The sequence below is a fragment of the Ranitomeya imitator genome, chromosome 1 (genome assembly GCF_032444005.1).
Source record: "Ranitomeya imitator isolate aRanImi1 chromosome 1, aRanImi1.pri, whole genome shotgun sequence".
Lineage (NCBI taxonomy): Eukaryota > Metazoa > Chordata > Amphibia > Anura > Dendrobatidae > Ranitomeya > Ranitomeya imitator.
In genome coordinates, this window is record NC_091282.1 from 556,396,920 (window position 1) to 556,414,795 (window position 17,876).

Here is a 17,876-nt window from a genome sequence, read left to right on the forward strand (position 1 = left end):
AAAAGGGAGATAAAAAATTAAATTACCCGTTAGACCATCAGAATGAGCTCACTGACGGATTCTGTTACCTCTCTTTCTCCAGCCAGCAACAGACAGTGCAACACAAAGGCTGAAGAAGGAAAATGGTGCAAAACTATTAACAAAACCCAACTGCAAAAATACATTTTAGCCCCAAATGTATGTATTTGATTAAAAAAAAGAAAAAAAAATTCTCAAAGGTTAGGCAATCCCTTATGTGTTATGGCTCAATACCATTCTCCATATAATGTATTTTATTGCAACCAAGTGTATAGAGAACACATGAGATCATACAATATCTGAAGATTAATATAATTAACATTATATTTAATGTCTTGCAGGTCGCATGACAGATATTTTGGAAGCTTCTTCAGAAGTAACCTGTCTGGAGATTGCAAATCGCAAGAGAATTTTGTTCTGTGGATTGACTTCAGGCACTGTGCTGGCCTTTCCATTAGACCAAAGACAGGATGTTGCTTGCATTCCTCCTCCGGATCATGATTTACCTGTACTTTGTATATCTCTGAGCAAAGAAGAAAGCTACCTCGCTGTGGCTTACCAAGAGACTATTCTTCTGTATGAAGTAACAAAGGGAGACCCTCTTCCGATGCTCGATGGTCCCTTGTGTATAGTACATCCCAATATTCCAGGTTCCATAAGCAGAGTCGCTATCTTCGAAGACCAAAGGATTATTTATGGGATGGTAGGAGGAGAAATGGGTCTATTCCACCCTGGAGAAGATGACAACCACAAATTAGAGTCTCATGAAAGTAAAGTCACGTGCTTGGAGATTAGTATGAAGGAAACGTATGCACTTAGTGGTTGTGAAGACTCAGTTCAACGATTGTGGAATATGGAGGCAGGTGACTGGGAACATGAGATGTGTTATAAGGTACTTATCATGACCTCTTATGGCACTTGTTTAACTTACAGCACAGCTTTAAATTGGGTTATAGATATTCAATCTCTTTTAAACCCTATGTAATAAGCCAAGCTTTGCGTTTTTGGTTTACAAGTTTCTGAAATTCATCTTTCCTGGAATTTTGGCCAACTGCTTGACTAGTGCATAATTCTGCTTGTCACGTGCTTGGCTACAATCTTACTATGACCCTGTACTGCTGCATAACTAAAGAGGCATATGCTATTTAGGACTTAGGAGTCAGAAAAATCAGTAAGAAAGAAACAAATATAGCCATGAAATTGAAGAATAACAACCGGACAGAAGAAGCTTTGGCTCTCATGCTTGAATCATGGCTTATGTTTATAAGTAAGACGATAATTTTTCAAATGGAACCTAATGCATTCTGATGGACCTCAAATGATTTATAATGAGGTCCATCACATTCTGAGTATGTTTGTCAGCAGGAATGGCACAGCAGACAGCGCTATTCTAGTGTGAACATAGATTTAAAGGGGTTGTCTCATGATCTTTATTGGGAAAAATACTTGTAAAAACAAGCAACTTTGAATTGAACTTGATTACAAAAATCCGTTCTCAAGAACAAATTGATTTTTAATTTTATTGTTTATTGCTTGTTACCTAAGTTACCGTTTGCCACCGCAGTCTAGCAGTGGTGGTCTGAAGTTGTCTGAATCATTGGAGTGCACTGTTAGCTCTTAATCTGGCAAGCTTTGGAGTGACTACCCTTCTCCGATGCTGCAGAGGCAAAGTATCATCTGTTTGCAGCATCGGCGAGTGCACCGCTTTGGCACTGGTCCAAACTGGCACTCAAGCAGGTGCGCACTAAACCCAAATGCCAGGAAGACAGGAGGCTGTTAAGAAAATGAGAAAAACCTCTTTGAATGTACCAAAGTGTTTTTATGAAGCTATATTGTCAAGAATAATATTAAAAGTCTTTACACAAATGGTCAGGATTTCTATAAAAAGCAACATATGTATCAATAGCTATCTTTTTTTGCATATAATGTATGTATGCATGTTTAGGGAGAGAATAGGTTAAATCTATTACTATGTTTCCCATAGGGATTCTTCTTCCAAGGTGTAGAATGTGCCTGTTTCTCACCAGATGACTCTTACATTTATACTGGATCTCAGGACAGAGCAGTCAAAGTGTGGGATGTATCAAATGGTGAGATTGTGATCTTTGTTTTCCCAAATCATCTGGGCTGTTACAATATACAGTGGGGTAAATAAGTATTTGATCCCTTGCTGATTTTGAAAGTTTGCCCACTGACAAAGACATCAACGGTCTCTAATTTTAAGGGTAGGATAATTTTAACATTGAGAGATAGAATATCAAAAATAAAATCCAGAAAATCATTGTATAAATTCTATAAACATATTTGCATTTTGCAGTCAGAAATAAGTATTTGATCCCTCTGGTAAACAAGACTTAATACTTGGTGGCAAAACCCTTGATGGCCAGCACAGTAGTCAGATGTTTTTTGTAGTTAATGATGCACATTTCAAGAGGAATTTTGATCCACTCCTCTTTGCAGATCATCTCTAAATCATTAAGATTTTGAGGCTGTCACTTGGCAACTCGGAGCTTCAACTCCCTTCATAAGTTTTCTATGGGATTAAGGTCTGGAGACTGGCTAGGCCACTCCATGAACCTTAATGTGCTTCTTTTTGAGCCACTCCTTTGTTGCCTTGGCTGTATGTTTTGGGCCAGCAGGAGGACTTTGTGGTCACTGCAGGGTTTTAAATCTTTTTTTGGCGTAATGTGTTACCAATGGTTTTCTTGGTGAATGTGGTCCCAGCTGCCTTGATATCATTAACAAGTTCCCCCATGTAGCATTAGGCTGATATCTCACCTTCCTCATGATCAAGGATACCCCACGAGATGAGATTTTGCATGGTTCCCAGTTATTTTGTATTTCTTCCATTTTCTTACTATTGCACCAACAGTTGTCTCCTTCGCATCAGGGTCATACTTATGGTTTTGCAGCCCATTCCAGCTTTTAGCAGGTCTATGATCTTGTCCCTGACATCCTTATAAAGCACTTTGGTCTTGCCCATGTTGTAGAGGTTAGAATCTGACTGATTAATTGAGTCTGTGGACAGGAGTCTTTTATAAAGTTGACTTTGTAATACAGATGACTTTAATGCAGGTAATGAGTTGATTAGGAGCGTCTAACTGGTCTGTAGGAGCCAGAACTCTTAATGGCTGGTAGGGGTGTGAGGGAGGGCCAGGGCCATAGTCATGGCTGAGACTATCTGCTTACATGCGCCCTGGCCTCTCGCCACATGCAAACAATGTCCCTTTTTTTGTGTACCTTCAACCACATAATCTGCACCATCAGGGTTCCATCTCAGCAGCTGGGGCTTTGCTGCTGGTGATGTTGCACAAAACGAAACAGAGTTCACGTTCAACTTTAAACAAATAACTTTACTTTCTTCTCTTCGCAACACATCCTTATTACATACAACGTCAGCATAGGGTTCCAAACAGTCCTCATTCTCCACTTTCCCTGCGCTTCTTCCTACGGCCTTCAGTACGTGCCCAGGTCCTACCGCCTCTTGTGGTAACGCAGCATCCTCCCTGTTCAGACTCAATGCACCTAGGAGTTCTCTCGTACGTGCCAAACGTGCAGCTCAACACATGGGCTGATTTCCTCAGATGTGACGCCAAGTCACATCTGAGGAAATCAGCCCATGTGTTGAGCTGCCACATGATGAGCCACCTACGTTCCCTTACTGCCTGGACTTTCAATGTAGCCTCCACTCCACCACTGCTGTCACACTGCTGCTTGGCTGTACTTCTTCCCCACTGGGCCCTGGATAGCTAGGTTCCTTGCCTTAAACGTTGCGGGGTCCACTGTGTTGCCCCAGGCCTTAGGGCCCTCTGGGACTGTCTGAGCTCTTTGGCCCCCTCCTGAACTGTCTCAGCTCCCTGACTTTTCTCAACACTTTCAGGAAATGCTTCTGTCTTAACGACAGCTGGCCCCTCCTATACTAACTAGTTACTATACTAAGCTTCTATTACCTAATCCTACTGTGCCTCATCTAATGTCCCAATAAAGGTACTGCACTTTCCCTAAGTAACCATCTTCATTAAACAGCATATACATAAAGACAATCTATATATATAATTGCCTAAGGGTTTTTCCGTCTGTCTGTCTGTCTGTCTTTCTGTCTGTCTGTCTGTCCTGGAAATCCCGGCTCTCTGATTGGTCGAGGCCGCCAGGCCTCGACCAATCAGCAACGGGCACAGCGACGATGATGTCACAAAGGACGTAGAAATCCCGCGTCTGATTGGTATAAATATGGTATTGGTATAAATATACTAGAAAATATACTAGATTGTGGCCCGATTCTAACGCATCGGGTATTCTAGAATATGCATGTCCCCGTAGTATATGGACAATGATGATTCCAGAATTCGCGGCAGACTGTGTCCGTCGCTGATTGGCCGAGGCAACCTTTATGACATCATCGTCGCCATGGCAACCATTATGACATCTACGTCGATACTGTGCCCGTCGCTGAATCAGAAACGTGAGATGTCTACGTCCTTTATGACATCATCGTCGCTGTGCCCGTTGCTGATTGGTCGAGGCCTGGCGGCCTCGACCAATCAGAGAGCCGGGATTTCCAGGACAGACAGACAGACAGACAGACAGAAAGACAGACAGACAGACAGACGGAAAAACCCTTAGACAATTATATATATAGATGTACATTACAGCACCAGACACGGCATTTAAGTACAACAGCAAACATCATTTAGTGCTAGCTTCAACCGGGACGTGATTAAAGGGGTGTGGGCATTTACCAATTTCTGTCACCCCTTACAGGGGATCAAATACTTATTTCTCACTGCAAAGTGCAAATAAATTTATATAATTTATACAATGTGATTTACTGGATTTTATTTTTGATATTCTATCTCTCAATGTTAAAATGAACCTACCCTTAAAATTATAGACTGTTCATGTCTTTGTCAGTGGGCAAACTTACAAAATCAGCAAGGGATCAAATACTTATACCAATGTAATTATAAATATGGGCTGCTTATACCGTCGTGCCAGTGTCGGACATGGGTGCCAAAGAGCCACCAGTAATATTGACTTTTGAGTCCCACTGTTCAGCTACATGTAAATATTACATTACCCTCATTCACAAATTTACCTCTGCTTCTATACAATAATAGTCTGAGGAGTTTATTACAGGAATGATCAGATACTGGCTTTGTTTGTACATTGTGAATCATGTGTATTGTGCCAACTACTTCTCATATATAGTTGGTAAGGATCCCACACCTGCAAAGGGGTCCACCGGGGAGAATCACCTGTTACCCCGTGGGCCAGTCCGAGCTTGCTTACTCCTCATTCTGGTCCATCATGTGTCCAAGAACCATTGCTCTTTAAAGATTGAATGCATCAGAGCAAGGCATTAGGATGGCCCACAAGACACTAAGGTTGTCATTAATTTATATTGCTGCCCAAGATTACTTAAAAAACCTAATTCACACTGTTCATACCCATATAGTATTTGGGAATGTATGTTTAATTATGCTATCTATTGTCAAACAGGTTCTTTGCTCGCAGTACAATATGTCTATGCAACCATCACTCGTCTTGTCTCCACGTCTGATGGATTTATAGGAACCACAAGACTCGGGTATGTGATTCAGGAGAAATTTCAGTGCCCACATATTGTATGTCCCCAGTACAATCCATTACAGAACATCAAGGCTACATGCACTGTGAAGTCCAAGAAAATCAAGGACACCAGTAAAAAGACTGTTCAATCAGTGGAAAAACCAGGGAAGAAATGGTGGAAATGCAAGGAAGAAACTGCTAAATCTTCACAAATATGCCACATTGTCTAACTTTCTTAGTTAAGGAGCTTCTGCTGAATTTTTGGAAAAATTATGTAAAAAGACAACGTGCCCTCAAAGGACATCTTATAAGCACAAATTTACATGCTTTATAAAGATCATATGATATTAGGCATGGAAATTGAAATCACAGGATGGGTAGATATGTTATTGATATGCAAATTATGAAAAAATGAAAACAAAGTTTTCAAAACAATCGATTTATTCAGTATCACGTATGAGTGCCACACACAGAAATCCTGGCATTGCACAGGTGGTTGAATGCTTGCCTGTCCAGGTGATGCAATTATCACCTTTGCAATACTAAGGAAATCCTGAAAACATGACCTGTTGGTGGCTCTTGAGGACTGGAGTTGGGGAACACTGCCTTAGATGAATGTTTTCATCCACTCTAAGTTTTTGTTGGTTCAATTGTATGTACAAAAGATGCTCACTTTCCACCTTGGCATACATATCAACTATAAATTGATGAAAAAGTTGCCTACATTGTAAAATGTGGTTAGAAGACCCATGTCTGATTATTATTTGGTAGCATAAAAGTCCATAGCTGATATTTTTTTATTGGATGTCCTAGCAGTCTTGGGATCATTCTGTGTTAGATTAAAGTGATAGCCATCTTGGCCACTCCAAAATATTATTGGATATTTTAGAGCATCATATGATGTGTTTCTGCAATACGTTGAAGATTGTCGCTTTGTCGCTGAATAATTATATCTCGGCTTTGAAAGTCCTGTCCAACCACTACAATAACTACTTCGTTAACAGTGGGATAATTAAATCGCCTTTCTTGCTCGCCAACCGATGTTTTGTCTGCTCTTATTACAACTTGATAGTCATCACTTGGCATTCTTTCTAAGGCTATTTTGAAAAGGTTTACTAACTGATTGTGCTGATGGAAAAATCTTTGCAAATTCAACACAATCTCTTTTTGTCTCAAGTATAGCCTCACAACGTCTATCAGCTTGCATTTGTCCGTCTCCCAAAAAATACATTTGTAAAACTTTGGATCTTCATTTGTTACAGGAAGCATTGAACAGATTTTGTGATATATTTGACCCAGGACTTTAAAAGTTGGCATAAATTCTGCTTCCTGAAGTATAGCTGTCGTACCAAATGATGTCATCTGGAAAGATGAATTGTATCTCCTAATATTTTGCAGAAAATGCTTGGACTCAGGATTTGTTCCTAACATGTATGAAAGAAGTGGTTCAGGAGGTAGATCTAAAGGTGGCAAACTGACTGCCATTTGAGCAGCACATACCAGGCGATTCCAAGTTAAACTTCTTTGCTTGACAATGTTTACATATTATGTCCATTTTGCCAATTACGACCTTTTGTTGTGACCTTTAGTCTTGACTTGGGTTGTAGTGAAATGCTTCCAAACTCAAATCAGCCTGCCTACATCTTTGCACAGGTTGCATATGTCGTATGCGACAAATTGGAACAATTGGAGTCAGAGAAATGTCATATAAAAGGAGTTTATTTAATATAGTACACCGGTAGAAAATATATATTAAAAAAATACCAATATATATACAGTATATATAGATACACCAGCCAAAGAACCAGGTATCCAAAAAACTGAAAGACACAGGTAAAACAGAGTCCCATAAGCACATTGATAGCACAAAAATCCGACCAGAGAAATCAAATTCTTTGAAAAAATAGACCAAATAGTAAACAAATGTATACACCTTTAACCCCTTAACGACCGCCGATACGCCTTTTAACGGCGGCAGTTAAGGGTACTTAAACCACAGTTAATTAACGGCGCTGTGGAAAAAGTAAATAGCGCCCCCCAGAGTCGGATTTTCTCTGTGATCTCGGTTGCCAAGGGTAGCCGAGACCCCAGAGAACATGATTCGGGTCGGTTTTTACCAACCCCGCTTTTGCGATCGCCGGTAATTAACCGTTTACCGGCGATCGCAAAAAAAAAACAAAAACGCAATTTCCCTTTTAATTTCTCTGTCCTCCGATTTGATCGCACATCAGAGGACAGAGAAAAGGGGTCCCAGATAGCCCCCCAATACTCACCTGTCTCCCCCGGTGCTCCTCGTGGCTCCTGATGGGCACCGCCATCTTTTTCTGGCAAAAATAATGGCGGGCGCATGCGCAGTGTGCCTGCCGGCCGGCACCGGCAGGATCTTTGGGGTCTTGGCTGCTGGGGGTAGCCGAGACCCCAAAGAACATGATCGGGGTCAGTTTTACCGACCCCTGTTTTGCGATCGCCAGTAATTAACTGTTTACCGGCGACCGCAAAAAAAAAAAAAGCGATGTGTAATTCTCTGTCCTCTGATGTGATCGCACATCAGAGGACAGAGAAATAGGGGGATTCGGGGACCCTATTGTACTCACCGGTGTCCCAGGGTCCTCCTGCTTCTCCTGGCCGCCGGCGTCTTCTTTGAGAAACAAAATGGCGGGCGCATGCGCAGTGCGCCCGCCATCTGTCGCCATCTGCCGGCCGGCAGGAGAAGAGCAGTTGGGGCTAAAATTAGGGTTAGGGTTGGGGCTAAATTTAGGGTTAGGGTTGGGGCTAAATTTAGGGTTAGGGTTGGGGCTAAATTTAGGGTTAGGGTTGGGGCTAAATTTTGGGTTAGGGTTGGGGCTAAATTTAGGGTTAGGGTTGGGGCTAAATATAGGGTTAGGGTTGGGGCAAAATTTAGGGTTAGGCTTCTTTCACACTTACGTCGGTATGGGGCCGTCGCAATGCGTCGGCCCGACATACCGACGCACGTTGTAAAAATTGTGCACAACGTGGGCAGCGGATGTAGTTTTTCAACGCATCCGCTGCCCAATCTATGTCCTGGGGAGGAGGGGGCGGAGTTACGGCCACGCATGCGCGGTCGGAAATGGCGGACGCGACGTACAAAAAAAGTTACATTGAACTTTTTTTGTGCCGACGGTCCGCCAAAACACAACTGATTCAGTGCACGACGGACGCGACGTGTGGCCATCCGTCGCGATCCGTCGGCAATACAAGTCTATGAGCAAAAAACGCATCCTGCGGGCACATTTGCAGGATCCGGTTTTTTTAGTCCAAAACGACGGATTGCGACGGATGCCAAACGACACAAGTGTGACAGTAGCCTTAGGGCTAGGGTTAGGGTTGGGGCTAAAGTTAGGGCTAGGGTTAGGGTTGGAGCTAAAGTTAGGGTTAGGGCTAGGGTTGGGGCTAAAGTTAGGGCTAGGGTTGCGGCTAACGTTAGGGTTAGAGTTGGGATTAGAGTTAGGGTTTGGATTAGGGTTGGTATTAGGGTTAGGGTTGGCATTAGGGTTACGCTTGGGATTAGGGTTAGGTTTGGGAATAGGGTTAGGGTTTGCATTAGGGTTGGTATTAGGGTTAGGGTTGGCATTAGGGTTACACTTGGGATTAGGGATAGGTTTGGGATTAGGGTTGAGGTTAGGGTTGGGATTAGGGGTGTATTGGGATTAGGGTTAGGTTTGAGGTTAGGGTTGTTTTGGGGTAAGGGTTGTGATTATCGTTAGGGTTGTGATTAGGATTATGGATTGGGTTGGGATTAGGATTAGGGGTGTGTTGGGGTTAGGGTTGGAGCTAGAATTGGGGGGTTTCCACTGTTTAGGTACATCAGGGGGTCTCCAAACACGACAGCCAATTTTGCGCTCAAAAAGTCAAATGGTGCTCCCTCCCTTCTGAGCTCTGCCGTGCGCCCAAACAGTAGTTCACCCCCACATATGGGGCATCAGCATACTCGGGATAAATTTGACAACAACTTTTGCGGTTCAATTTCTCCTGTTACCCTTGTGAAAATAAAAACTTGGGGGCTACAATATCTTTTTTGTGGAAAAAGAAATATTTTTTATTTTCACGACTCTGCATTCTAAACTTCTGTGAAGCACTTGGGCATTCAAAGTTCTCACCACACATCTAGATAAGTTTCATGGGGGGTCTAGTTTCCAAAATGGGGTCACTCGTGGGGGTTTCTACTGTTTAGGTACATCAGGGGCTCTGCAAACGCAACATAACGCCCGCAGACCATTCTATCAAAGTCTGAATTCCAAAACGGCGCTCCTTCCTTCCGAGCTCTGCCATGCGCCCAAACAGTGGTTTACCCCCCATATGGGGTACCAGCATACTCAGGACAAATTGGACAACAACTTTTGGGGTCCAATTTCTCTTGTTACCCTTGTGAAAATAAAAGCTTGGGGGCTAAAAAATCTTTTTTGTGGAAAAAATTTTTTTTTTATTTTCACGACTCTGCATTATAAACTTCTGTAAAGCAATTGGGCATTCAAAGTTCTCACCACACATCTAGATAAGTTCCATGGGGGGTCTAGTTTCCAAAATGGGGTCACTTGTGGAGGGTTTCTACTGATTAGGCACATCAGGGGCTCTCCAAACGCGACATGGCGTCCGATCTCAATTCCAGCCAATTCTACATTGAAAAAGTAAAACGGCACTCCTTCTCTTCCAAGCTCTGTGGTGCGCCCAAACAGTGGTTTACCCCCACATATGGGGTATTGACGTACTCAGGAGAAATTGGACAACAACTTTTGTGGTCTAATTTCTCCTGTTACCCTTGTGACAATAAAAATTTGGGGGCAAAAAGATCATTTTTGTAGAAAAAATGCGATTTTTTATTTTCACGGCTCTACGTTATAAACTTCTGTGAAGCACTTGGGGGTTTAAAGGGAACCTGTCACCCCGTTTTTTCAGTACGAGATAAAAATACTGTTAAATAGGGCCTGAGCTGTGCGTTACTATAATGTATTTTGTGTACCCTGATTCCCCACCTATGCTGCCGAAATACCTTACCAAAGTCGCCGTTTTCGCTTGTCAATCAGGCTGGTCAGGTCATATGGGCGTGGCGACATCGCTGTTTCTTCCCCCAGCTCTTGCATATATTTCCGTTGGTGGCGTAGTGGTTTGCGCATGCCCATCTTCTGAATCCACTAGGCAGGAGAAGAAAAAACGCGCGATCGGCGCTATTTCCCTGGTGATCTGGGGGGCGGCCATCTTCCTGAGGCCGCGCGTGCGCATATGGAGTCCTCTGCTGCCCGGGGCTTCAGGAAAATGGCCGCGGGATGCTGCGCGTGCGCAGATGGAGATCGCGGTGGCCATTTTCCTGAAGCCGAGATGCGAACTCGGCATCAGGAAAATGAAGTGTGTCACACTTCGTTATTTTCTATCATATAGACCCCTCAAAATGACTTCAAATGTGATGTGGTCCCTAAAATATAATGGTGTTGTAAAAATGAGAAATTGCTGGTCAACTTTTAACCCTTATAACTCCCTAACAAAAAAAATTTTGTTTCCAAAATTGTGCTGATGTAAAGTAGACATGTGGGAAATGTTATTTATTAACTATTTTTCGTGACATATCTCTCTGATTTAAGGGCATAAAAATACAAAGTTTGAAAATTGCAAAATTTTTAAAATTTTCGCCATATTTCCGTTTTTTTCATAAATAATCGCAAGTAATATCGAAGAAATGTTACCACTAACATGAAGTACAATATGTCACGAAAAAACAATCTCAGAATCAGCAGGATCCGTTGAAGTGTTCCAGAGTTATAACCTCATAAAGTGACAGTGGTCAGAATTGTAAAAATTGGCTCGGTCATTAAGTACCAAATTGGCTCTGTCACTAAGGGGTTAAAGGCACAAAATAAATTGGGTAATCAAAGATAGATTCTCACCCGTCATGGTCGCAGTGAGTCAAGGGACTGCCAGCCCCTACAAGCGTTTGGCGTAGGCTTCTTCGGGGGGGGGGCGTACAAGAGTGTGTCACTAATGCTTATTTATGTACCGGTAACAGCTGTAAGCGACAATCAGACATCTGAAGCGGCGCATGCGCGTGCAACTTAAGCGCCAGATGTTGTATCACAGTCAGGTTTCCCACATGACGCGAAGGGTCAAGGAGCCAATCCCCTAGCAACCTTGACCCGCACGTGTCATGTGTTGGGCGCCGGCAGCGATGTTCCGGAATGTAGATGTCACGGGCATGCGCACATGTCCACAGCACAGGAACCTATGTGAATAGAAGGTGAGTATTAAATACACCATTTTAAGTCCCCAGAACGGAGATAACCGATCAACGGAAAGTCCATAAGTGAAAGTGACCATAAAAAAGTGCAAAGTGCAACCAATCAGAGCTCAGGTTTCACTTTACCTCAGCAGCTTGATGAAAGCTCCCTGTATAGTAAGCAATAATGACAATCTTACTATGAGGCATTTTTCACCTGATCAATATTGTTGCTCAGTAATGTTCGTCCGTGTGCGTTGGGTGTGTTCTGTTTGATGAATCCTGTCATAAATCACACTCTGTGAGTATCTCCAGGCTCTTTATTCACATCATGTCCCAACCTCCATTACATGAATTCCGAGTACAACATCCAACAAGTTCCAAACAAAGAATATAGAACACACATAAAAGTAGTGAGACCCCTAGAGGCCACATGAACATATAACATATTGCTACATCCTTTCTCTTTTAACTAGAGGAACAATAAAAAATACTAAACTAATGTATACTATGACAAAGTTAGAAATTAACCTAGTACGTCCAGTTAGATATAATCTTTGAGGTGCGCCGGCTTTTTGCTAATTCTGCCAGCTCTGGTAATATAAGATGTGTCACTTTCTACATCTGGTACATCTGGTAGTTCTTCTGATATTGTCTGTCTCTGGCCAGAGTCCTCACCCTGATGGTCAGCTGTCACTGTTGGTGCCTGACTTGTACTTGCTGCCTCGTTGTCTTGGGTGTCTGGATACTGTTCAAAAGGCCATGAATCATCTCTTTCTTGCGTTTTCCTCAAATATCTTCGATTCCTCCTTAGTCTTGTTCCGTCGTCTGTTAGAATTTCGTAAGACCGAGGTCCCAGTTTCTGGACAACCTTTGCCTTTTGCCAGTGTTTGTCAAATGTGGTGCTTGGCTGCAGCCGAATGTTGTCATTTCTCTGGAGCTCAGGCAGATCCTTTGCAGATTTATTGTAATAGAAAGCTTGCGTAGCTTGATTCTTCTGTAATTTAGCTTTGATGTTTCCCAGCAGCTTTGGCTCTAACAGATGACACGCAGTTGGTACTAGTGTCTTTGTACGCCTACTCATGAGCCTCTGTGCCGGACTGCTGTCTAGGCCTTGGGTGGGTGTGTTTCTATGATCCAGTATAGACAGATATACATCAGCACCCGCCTGGTTTGCTTTCTGCATGAGTCTTTTGGCCGTTTTTACTGCTGACTCTGCTTTCCCATTACTCTGAGGATATCTTGGAGAAGACGTCTCCAAGACGTGTTCAAATTCCCATTTCTTACTGAAAGTTTTGAATTCTTCCGACGTAAACTGTGCCGCATTGTCAGAGAAAACGATATCTGGAATGCCATACCTGGCAAAATGGGCCTTGAGTTTTTTAATCACTGTTCTCGCCCTTGTGTCCTGCACAAAATCAACCTTCCAGAAGTTAGAGAAATAGTCCACTGTAATCAGGTATTCTTTGTCATTCCATGTGAACAAGTCTGTTCTTATTTTTGACCAAGGCCTATGTGGAATTTCATGAGGTTGCAATGTCTCCTTTGGTTGCTTATCATTGCAGGATGCACATATTTCACATTGTGCTATGTAATTTTTTATGTGGTCATTTATTCCTGGCCAATAAACTGATTCTCGTGCACGACGTAGGCATCCTTCCATGCCTAAGTGAGAAGAGTGCAATGTCTTCAATATGCCTCTTCTGAGAACTTCAGGTATAACAGCCCTGTCTCCTTTAAAGATGATTCCTTGCTGCACTGACAATTCATCTCTTATGTGGAAGAATGGTGAGACTTCCCTTGGAGCATGCTGCTTGTATTTTGGCCAGCCCTGCAAGATGACAGTCTTTAAACTCTGGAGACTTTTATCCTTCTCTGTAAAAGTCTGGATTTGCTTGACCTTTTCTTTTGACACTGCAAGGTAGTTACACATATTGATGGTTTCAATGTCTTCCTCCTCATCATTTGTGATAGGAAGGTAAGCTCTGCTTAGCGTATCTGCAATCAGTAAGTCTCTTCCTGGACAGTACCCGATGTCAACATCATATTTCTGAAGTCGCAACAGCATGCGCTGTAGTCTCTTTGGGGCATTTAGTAATGGTTTCTTTGTAATGCTCTCTAATGGTTTGTGATCCGACTGCACTGTTACCCGTCGACCGTAGGTGTACTGGTGAAACTTCTCCATCCCAAATACCACAGCCAGTAGTTCCTTCTCAATCTGCGCATATCCCTGCTCTGTTGTTGTAAGGGCTCTGCTTGCAAATGTAATTGGCTGTTTGTTCTGCATTAATGTGGCTCCAAGCCCTTTTTCCGAAGCATCACATTGTACCACCACTTCTCGATCTGGATCGAAATACTTTAGGGTTGCTGTATCTGCAATGGCATTCTTTACTGCTCGGAAAGCAGTCTCCTGGCTTTCTGTCCATTCCCAGCGCACATCTTTGTGGGTTAGCTGTCTCAGTGGCTCACACATGTCTGACAGATGTCTGCAAAATTTTGAGAGATAATTCACCATGCCCAAAAATCGTTGTACTCCTTTTCAGGATCCACTTTGACCCCAGTTGAAGTCAGTCGATGACCAATATAGGCCACTTCTGTCATTTTCAATTTGAATTTGTCCAAATTCAGCTTTATGTTTTTTTCTCTGCATCTGTCCAAAAATTGTATCATCTTCTGATCGTGATCCTTGATTGCAGATTCCATATTTTCACCTTCTCCCACTACTAGGATATCATCCGCTATTGTCTTCACTCCAGTAAGTCCTTCCAAAGCCTGCATCAATTTCTGCTGGAATATCTCTGGAGCAGGTTTTAGTCCCGTGGGCATTTTCAGCCATTTAAAGCGTCCAAATGGTGAAGAAAATGTTGTCAATAAACTTGAATCTTCAGTCAGGGCCACATGCCAGAATCCATTTTTTACATCACATACAGAAAATATTTTAGCCTTTGATAAATCTGGTAGAACATCATCTAATGTTGGCATTGGGTAATGATTTCGTTTCAGCGCCTTGTTGAGTGGCTTAGGATCAATACATATTCTTAACTTGCCCGATGGTTTCTGCACTATGACCAAACTGCTGATCCAATCTGTGCTCTTATGGACTGGTGCTATCATGCCTCTTCTCTGTAGATCTTGCAGTTCTACTTTCAGCGGTTGCATTAACGCTACAGGCACTCTTCTTGTAGGTAATCTGGTGGGCTGCACTGTGTTGTCAATTTCTAGCCTATATTTACCTTCAAAGCATCTATCACCTTCAAATACATCAGCATACTCTGCTTTTATTTTCTGCATGTCCAAGTTGTGCTCTGCATTTAGTTTTGGATTTTGTATATCCTGGGCAACTTCAACAGACATAATGTTCTGAGACTGTACTTTTATTAAGTCCATTGCCTGAACTGCTTTTACTCCCAGTAATGGTACATGGTTACCACCCCGTAACACGGTAAATCCAACTCTATAACTCTTTCTGTTACATGGGTTTCGTATTTTTAGCTTACATGTCCCCATTGGTTTCAGAACACTTTTGTTGTACATCACCAGTACCTTGTCCGTTGGCTCAATAGAAACCTGTTTGTTTAGCAGATCAAATGAAATTACATTGCAGCTTGCTCCACAATCCAGCTGAAATCTAATGGGCTTCTCATCCAACAAGAATGTTGCATAAAGCTGCTTGGCATCCTTCACTACTGACTGTCCGACTACATTGACTTTCTCTGTTGTAGACTGCATTTGTAGCCATGTAATGTCCTCTGCACTGTCAGTGTCTGGTGTCACAGTGTGGAGCTGTCTGTACTGTTTGCCTCTTCCTTGCCTGCAGACAGCAGAGGAATGATTCTTCTTGCCACATGACCTGCAGGTTTCCCCATATGCTAGACACTTGGTTTTGTCTCTCTCATGTCTTTTCCCACAATACTTGCAGTGGACAGTGTTTATAGGGTAGTCTGGTCCTGTCTTTCCTTTCATAGATACTGCATGTACCTTGTCATCATCATTCTCACTGGTGCCTGCCATCATCTTCAGGCTGTGCTTTGTGAGCTCAGCAGCCCTGCAGATTTGCATACATTTCTCTAAAGTCATGCCTTCCTCTCTCAGTAATCTTTCTTTGAGATGACTGACCTTTATGCCACACACCATTCTGTCCTTGATTAGACTGTCCCTGATCTCTCCAAAGCCACATGTTTCTGCAAGTCTCCTCAGCTCTGTCAGATATCTGTCCACATTTTCACCATCCTCCTGATGTCTTGTGAAAAACTTATATCTTTCCACTGTCTCATTCTTCTTTGGGTCACAGTGTTTATCAAATGCCTGCACAATGTCTGCTAGGAGGAGGTTGTCTGTGTCTGGGAGCAAGGTGTGGGCTAATTCTCTGCCATTTTCCCCAATTAGGTAATAAAACAGCTTTACTTTCCGTTTGTCATCAGTGGGGCCCACAGTCAGATCCACATACAGTGTAAACTCTTCCTTCCAATGTCTCCAAGTCTGGGACAGATTACATGAAGTGACATCCAGTCTCTGAGGGGGCTTCAGACCAGTCTCCATTTTTCTGTACTGTCAGGGAATCTGTACTTACAGTTGCAGTGATCTGTGCAGTTCCAGCCTCATATAAGCTCTAAGAATTTGCAGGTTCTGTGCCCGGCTGCCACCATGTTCTGTTTGATGAATCCTGTCATAAATCACACTCTGTGAGTATCTCCAGGCTCTTTATTCACATCATGTCCCAACCTCCATTACATGAATTCCGAGTACAACAACATCCAACAAGTTCCAAACAAAGAATATAGAACACACATAAAAGTAGTGAGACCCCTAGAGGCCACATGAACATATAACATATTGCTACAGGGTGCATCCATCTGAATGTGTTTGCATGCGTTTGCATGGGTGTGTGGTCCTTGCGTGTGTGTGTGTGTGTGTGTGTGTGTCTGGTGTGCATGTGGTATCTATGGGGTGGTGTTATGGTATTTGTGGGGTGGTGTTTGTGTTGTGTCTAGAGTGGTCTGGTGTTTGTGTGGTGTGTTGTGGGTTGGTGTATGTGTGCTGTCTGTGTGGTTTGCATGGTGTTTGTGAAATGTTTGTGTGTTGTGTGTGGTGGTGCGGCCCCTTTAGCAGCGACTCTTTGGCGCTGTCGCTATAATCTGTCCCTGTCAGTCACAACTGTTGTTTTCTCCTCAGCACTTTTACTATTTCTCCATTATATGTGCAGCGCCCCAGAGTCCTGGTCGTTGTAGTAATGTCGCTCTGCCACTAAGGGGAGTGATGTTATGTCTGATTGCACTAAAGGAGTTGACCTGACCAGGTATCACAGTCACACATTACACTTCACACTCCGGCCACCAGGGGGAGCAAAAGGCACTATGTATTATGCCACTCCCCACATTCTGGTAAAACTGGGGGTTGGATAGGGAGTTAGGTCAGAACGCAGCCTGGGAGAGTTCCAGGGAGGACCTGCCAGGGGTGGGATCCTGGCAGGGACCTAGCAGAAAGGACAGATCGTTACGGAGCCGCGCCTGCACTACCTTGCGGCGGCATCCTAAGAAAGGACACAAAGCGAAGTATATTGTGGAGAAGTGAGAAACGAAAAGAACCAGTAGGAGTCGTGCTCCGAGAACGGCAACATCCTACTGAGGCGCGTAGGCAGTGGCCGGAACGCCGAGGAAGTAACTGACTCCAAGCATTACTTCAAACAGCGGCAGGACAGTTGATTATAGGTTGGCTGTCTACCTTAAATCACCTAAGCAGACATAGGGGGCAAACGTGGAGAGGGGCGTCTCTAGGGTCCCTGAATAGCTCCGAGCCTACCCGTCATACGGGTGCGTCCTAGCCAGATAAACTTGGGGGACAGAGAAGAGAAAGAACTGATACGAGAGTTGTGAGGACTATTCCGTGGTGCTCAGCAGGGAAGGACTACAACACACAGGCGCTAGTTGGTAGGCAACGATTTCCACCTGCAAATGGAACTCTGGATGTGCTTTCGGACCAGCCGGTCTCAGCCAGCCCTGTTAACAGTGCTCTGGATTGCGGATCCCGAAGCCTTCAGTAAAAGGTAAAGAGACTGCAACCCTGTGTC

At 43.3% G+C, this 17,876-nt stretch overlaps 1 protein-coding gene across 1 annotated transcript in view; it reads left to right on the forward strand.

Moving 5' to 3' along the window:
• The window catches only part of NWD1 (NACHT and WD repeat domain containing 1), a 247,992-nt gene extending 241,380 nt beyond the window's left edge, over positions 1 to 6,612 (forward strand). The window contains exons 20-22 of the mRNA XM_069767760.1: positions 360 to 910; positions 2,003 to 2,108; positions 5,518 to 6,612. Coding sequence (XP_069623861.1) covers positions 360 to 910; positions 2,003 to 2,108; positions 5,518 to 5,816 — 956 coding nt within the window. The 3' untranslated portion in view covers positions 5,817 to 6,612. The remainder of the gene's footprint in view (positions 1 to 359; positions 911 to 2,002; positions 2,109 to 5,517) is intronic.
• The last annotated feature ends 11,264 nt before the right edge of the window (positions 6,613 to 17,876 follow it).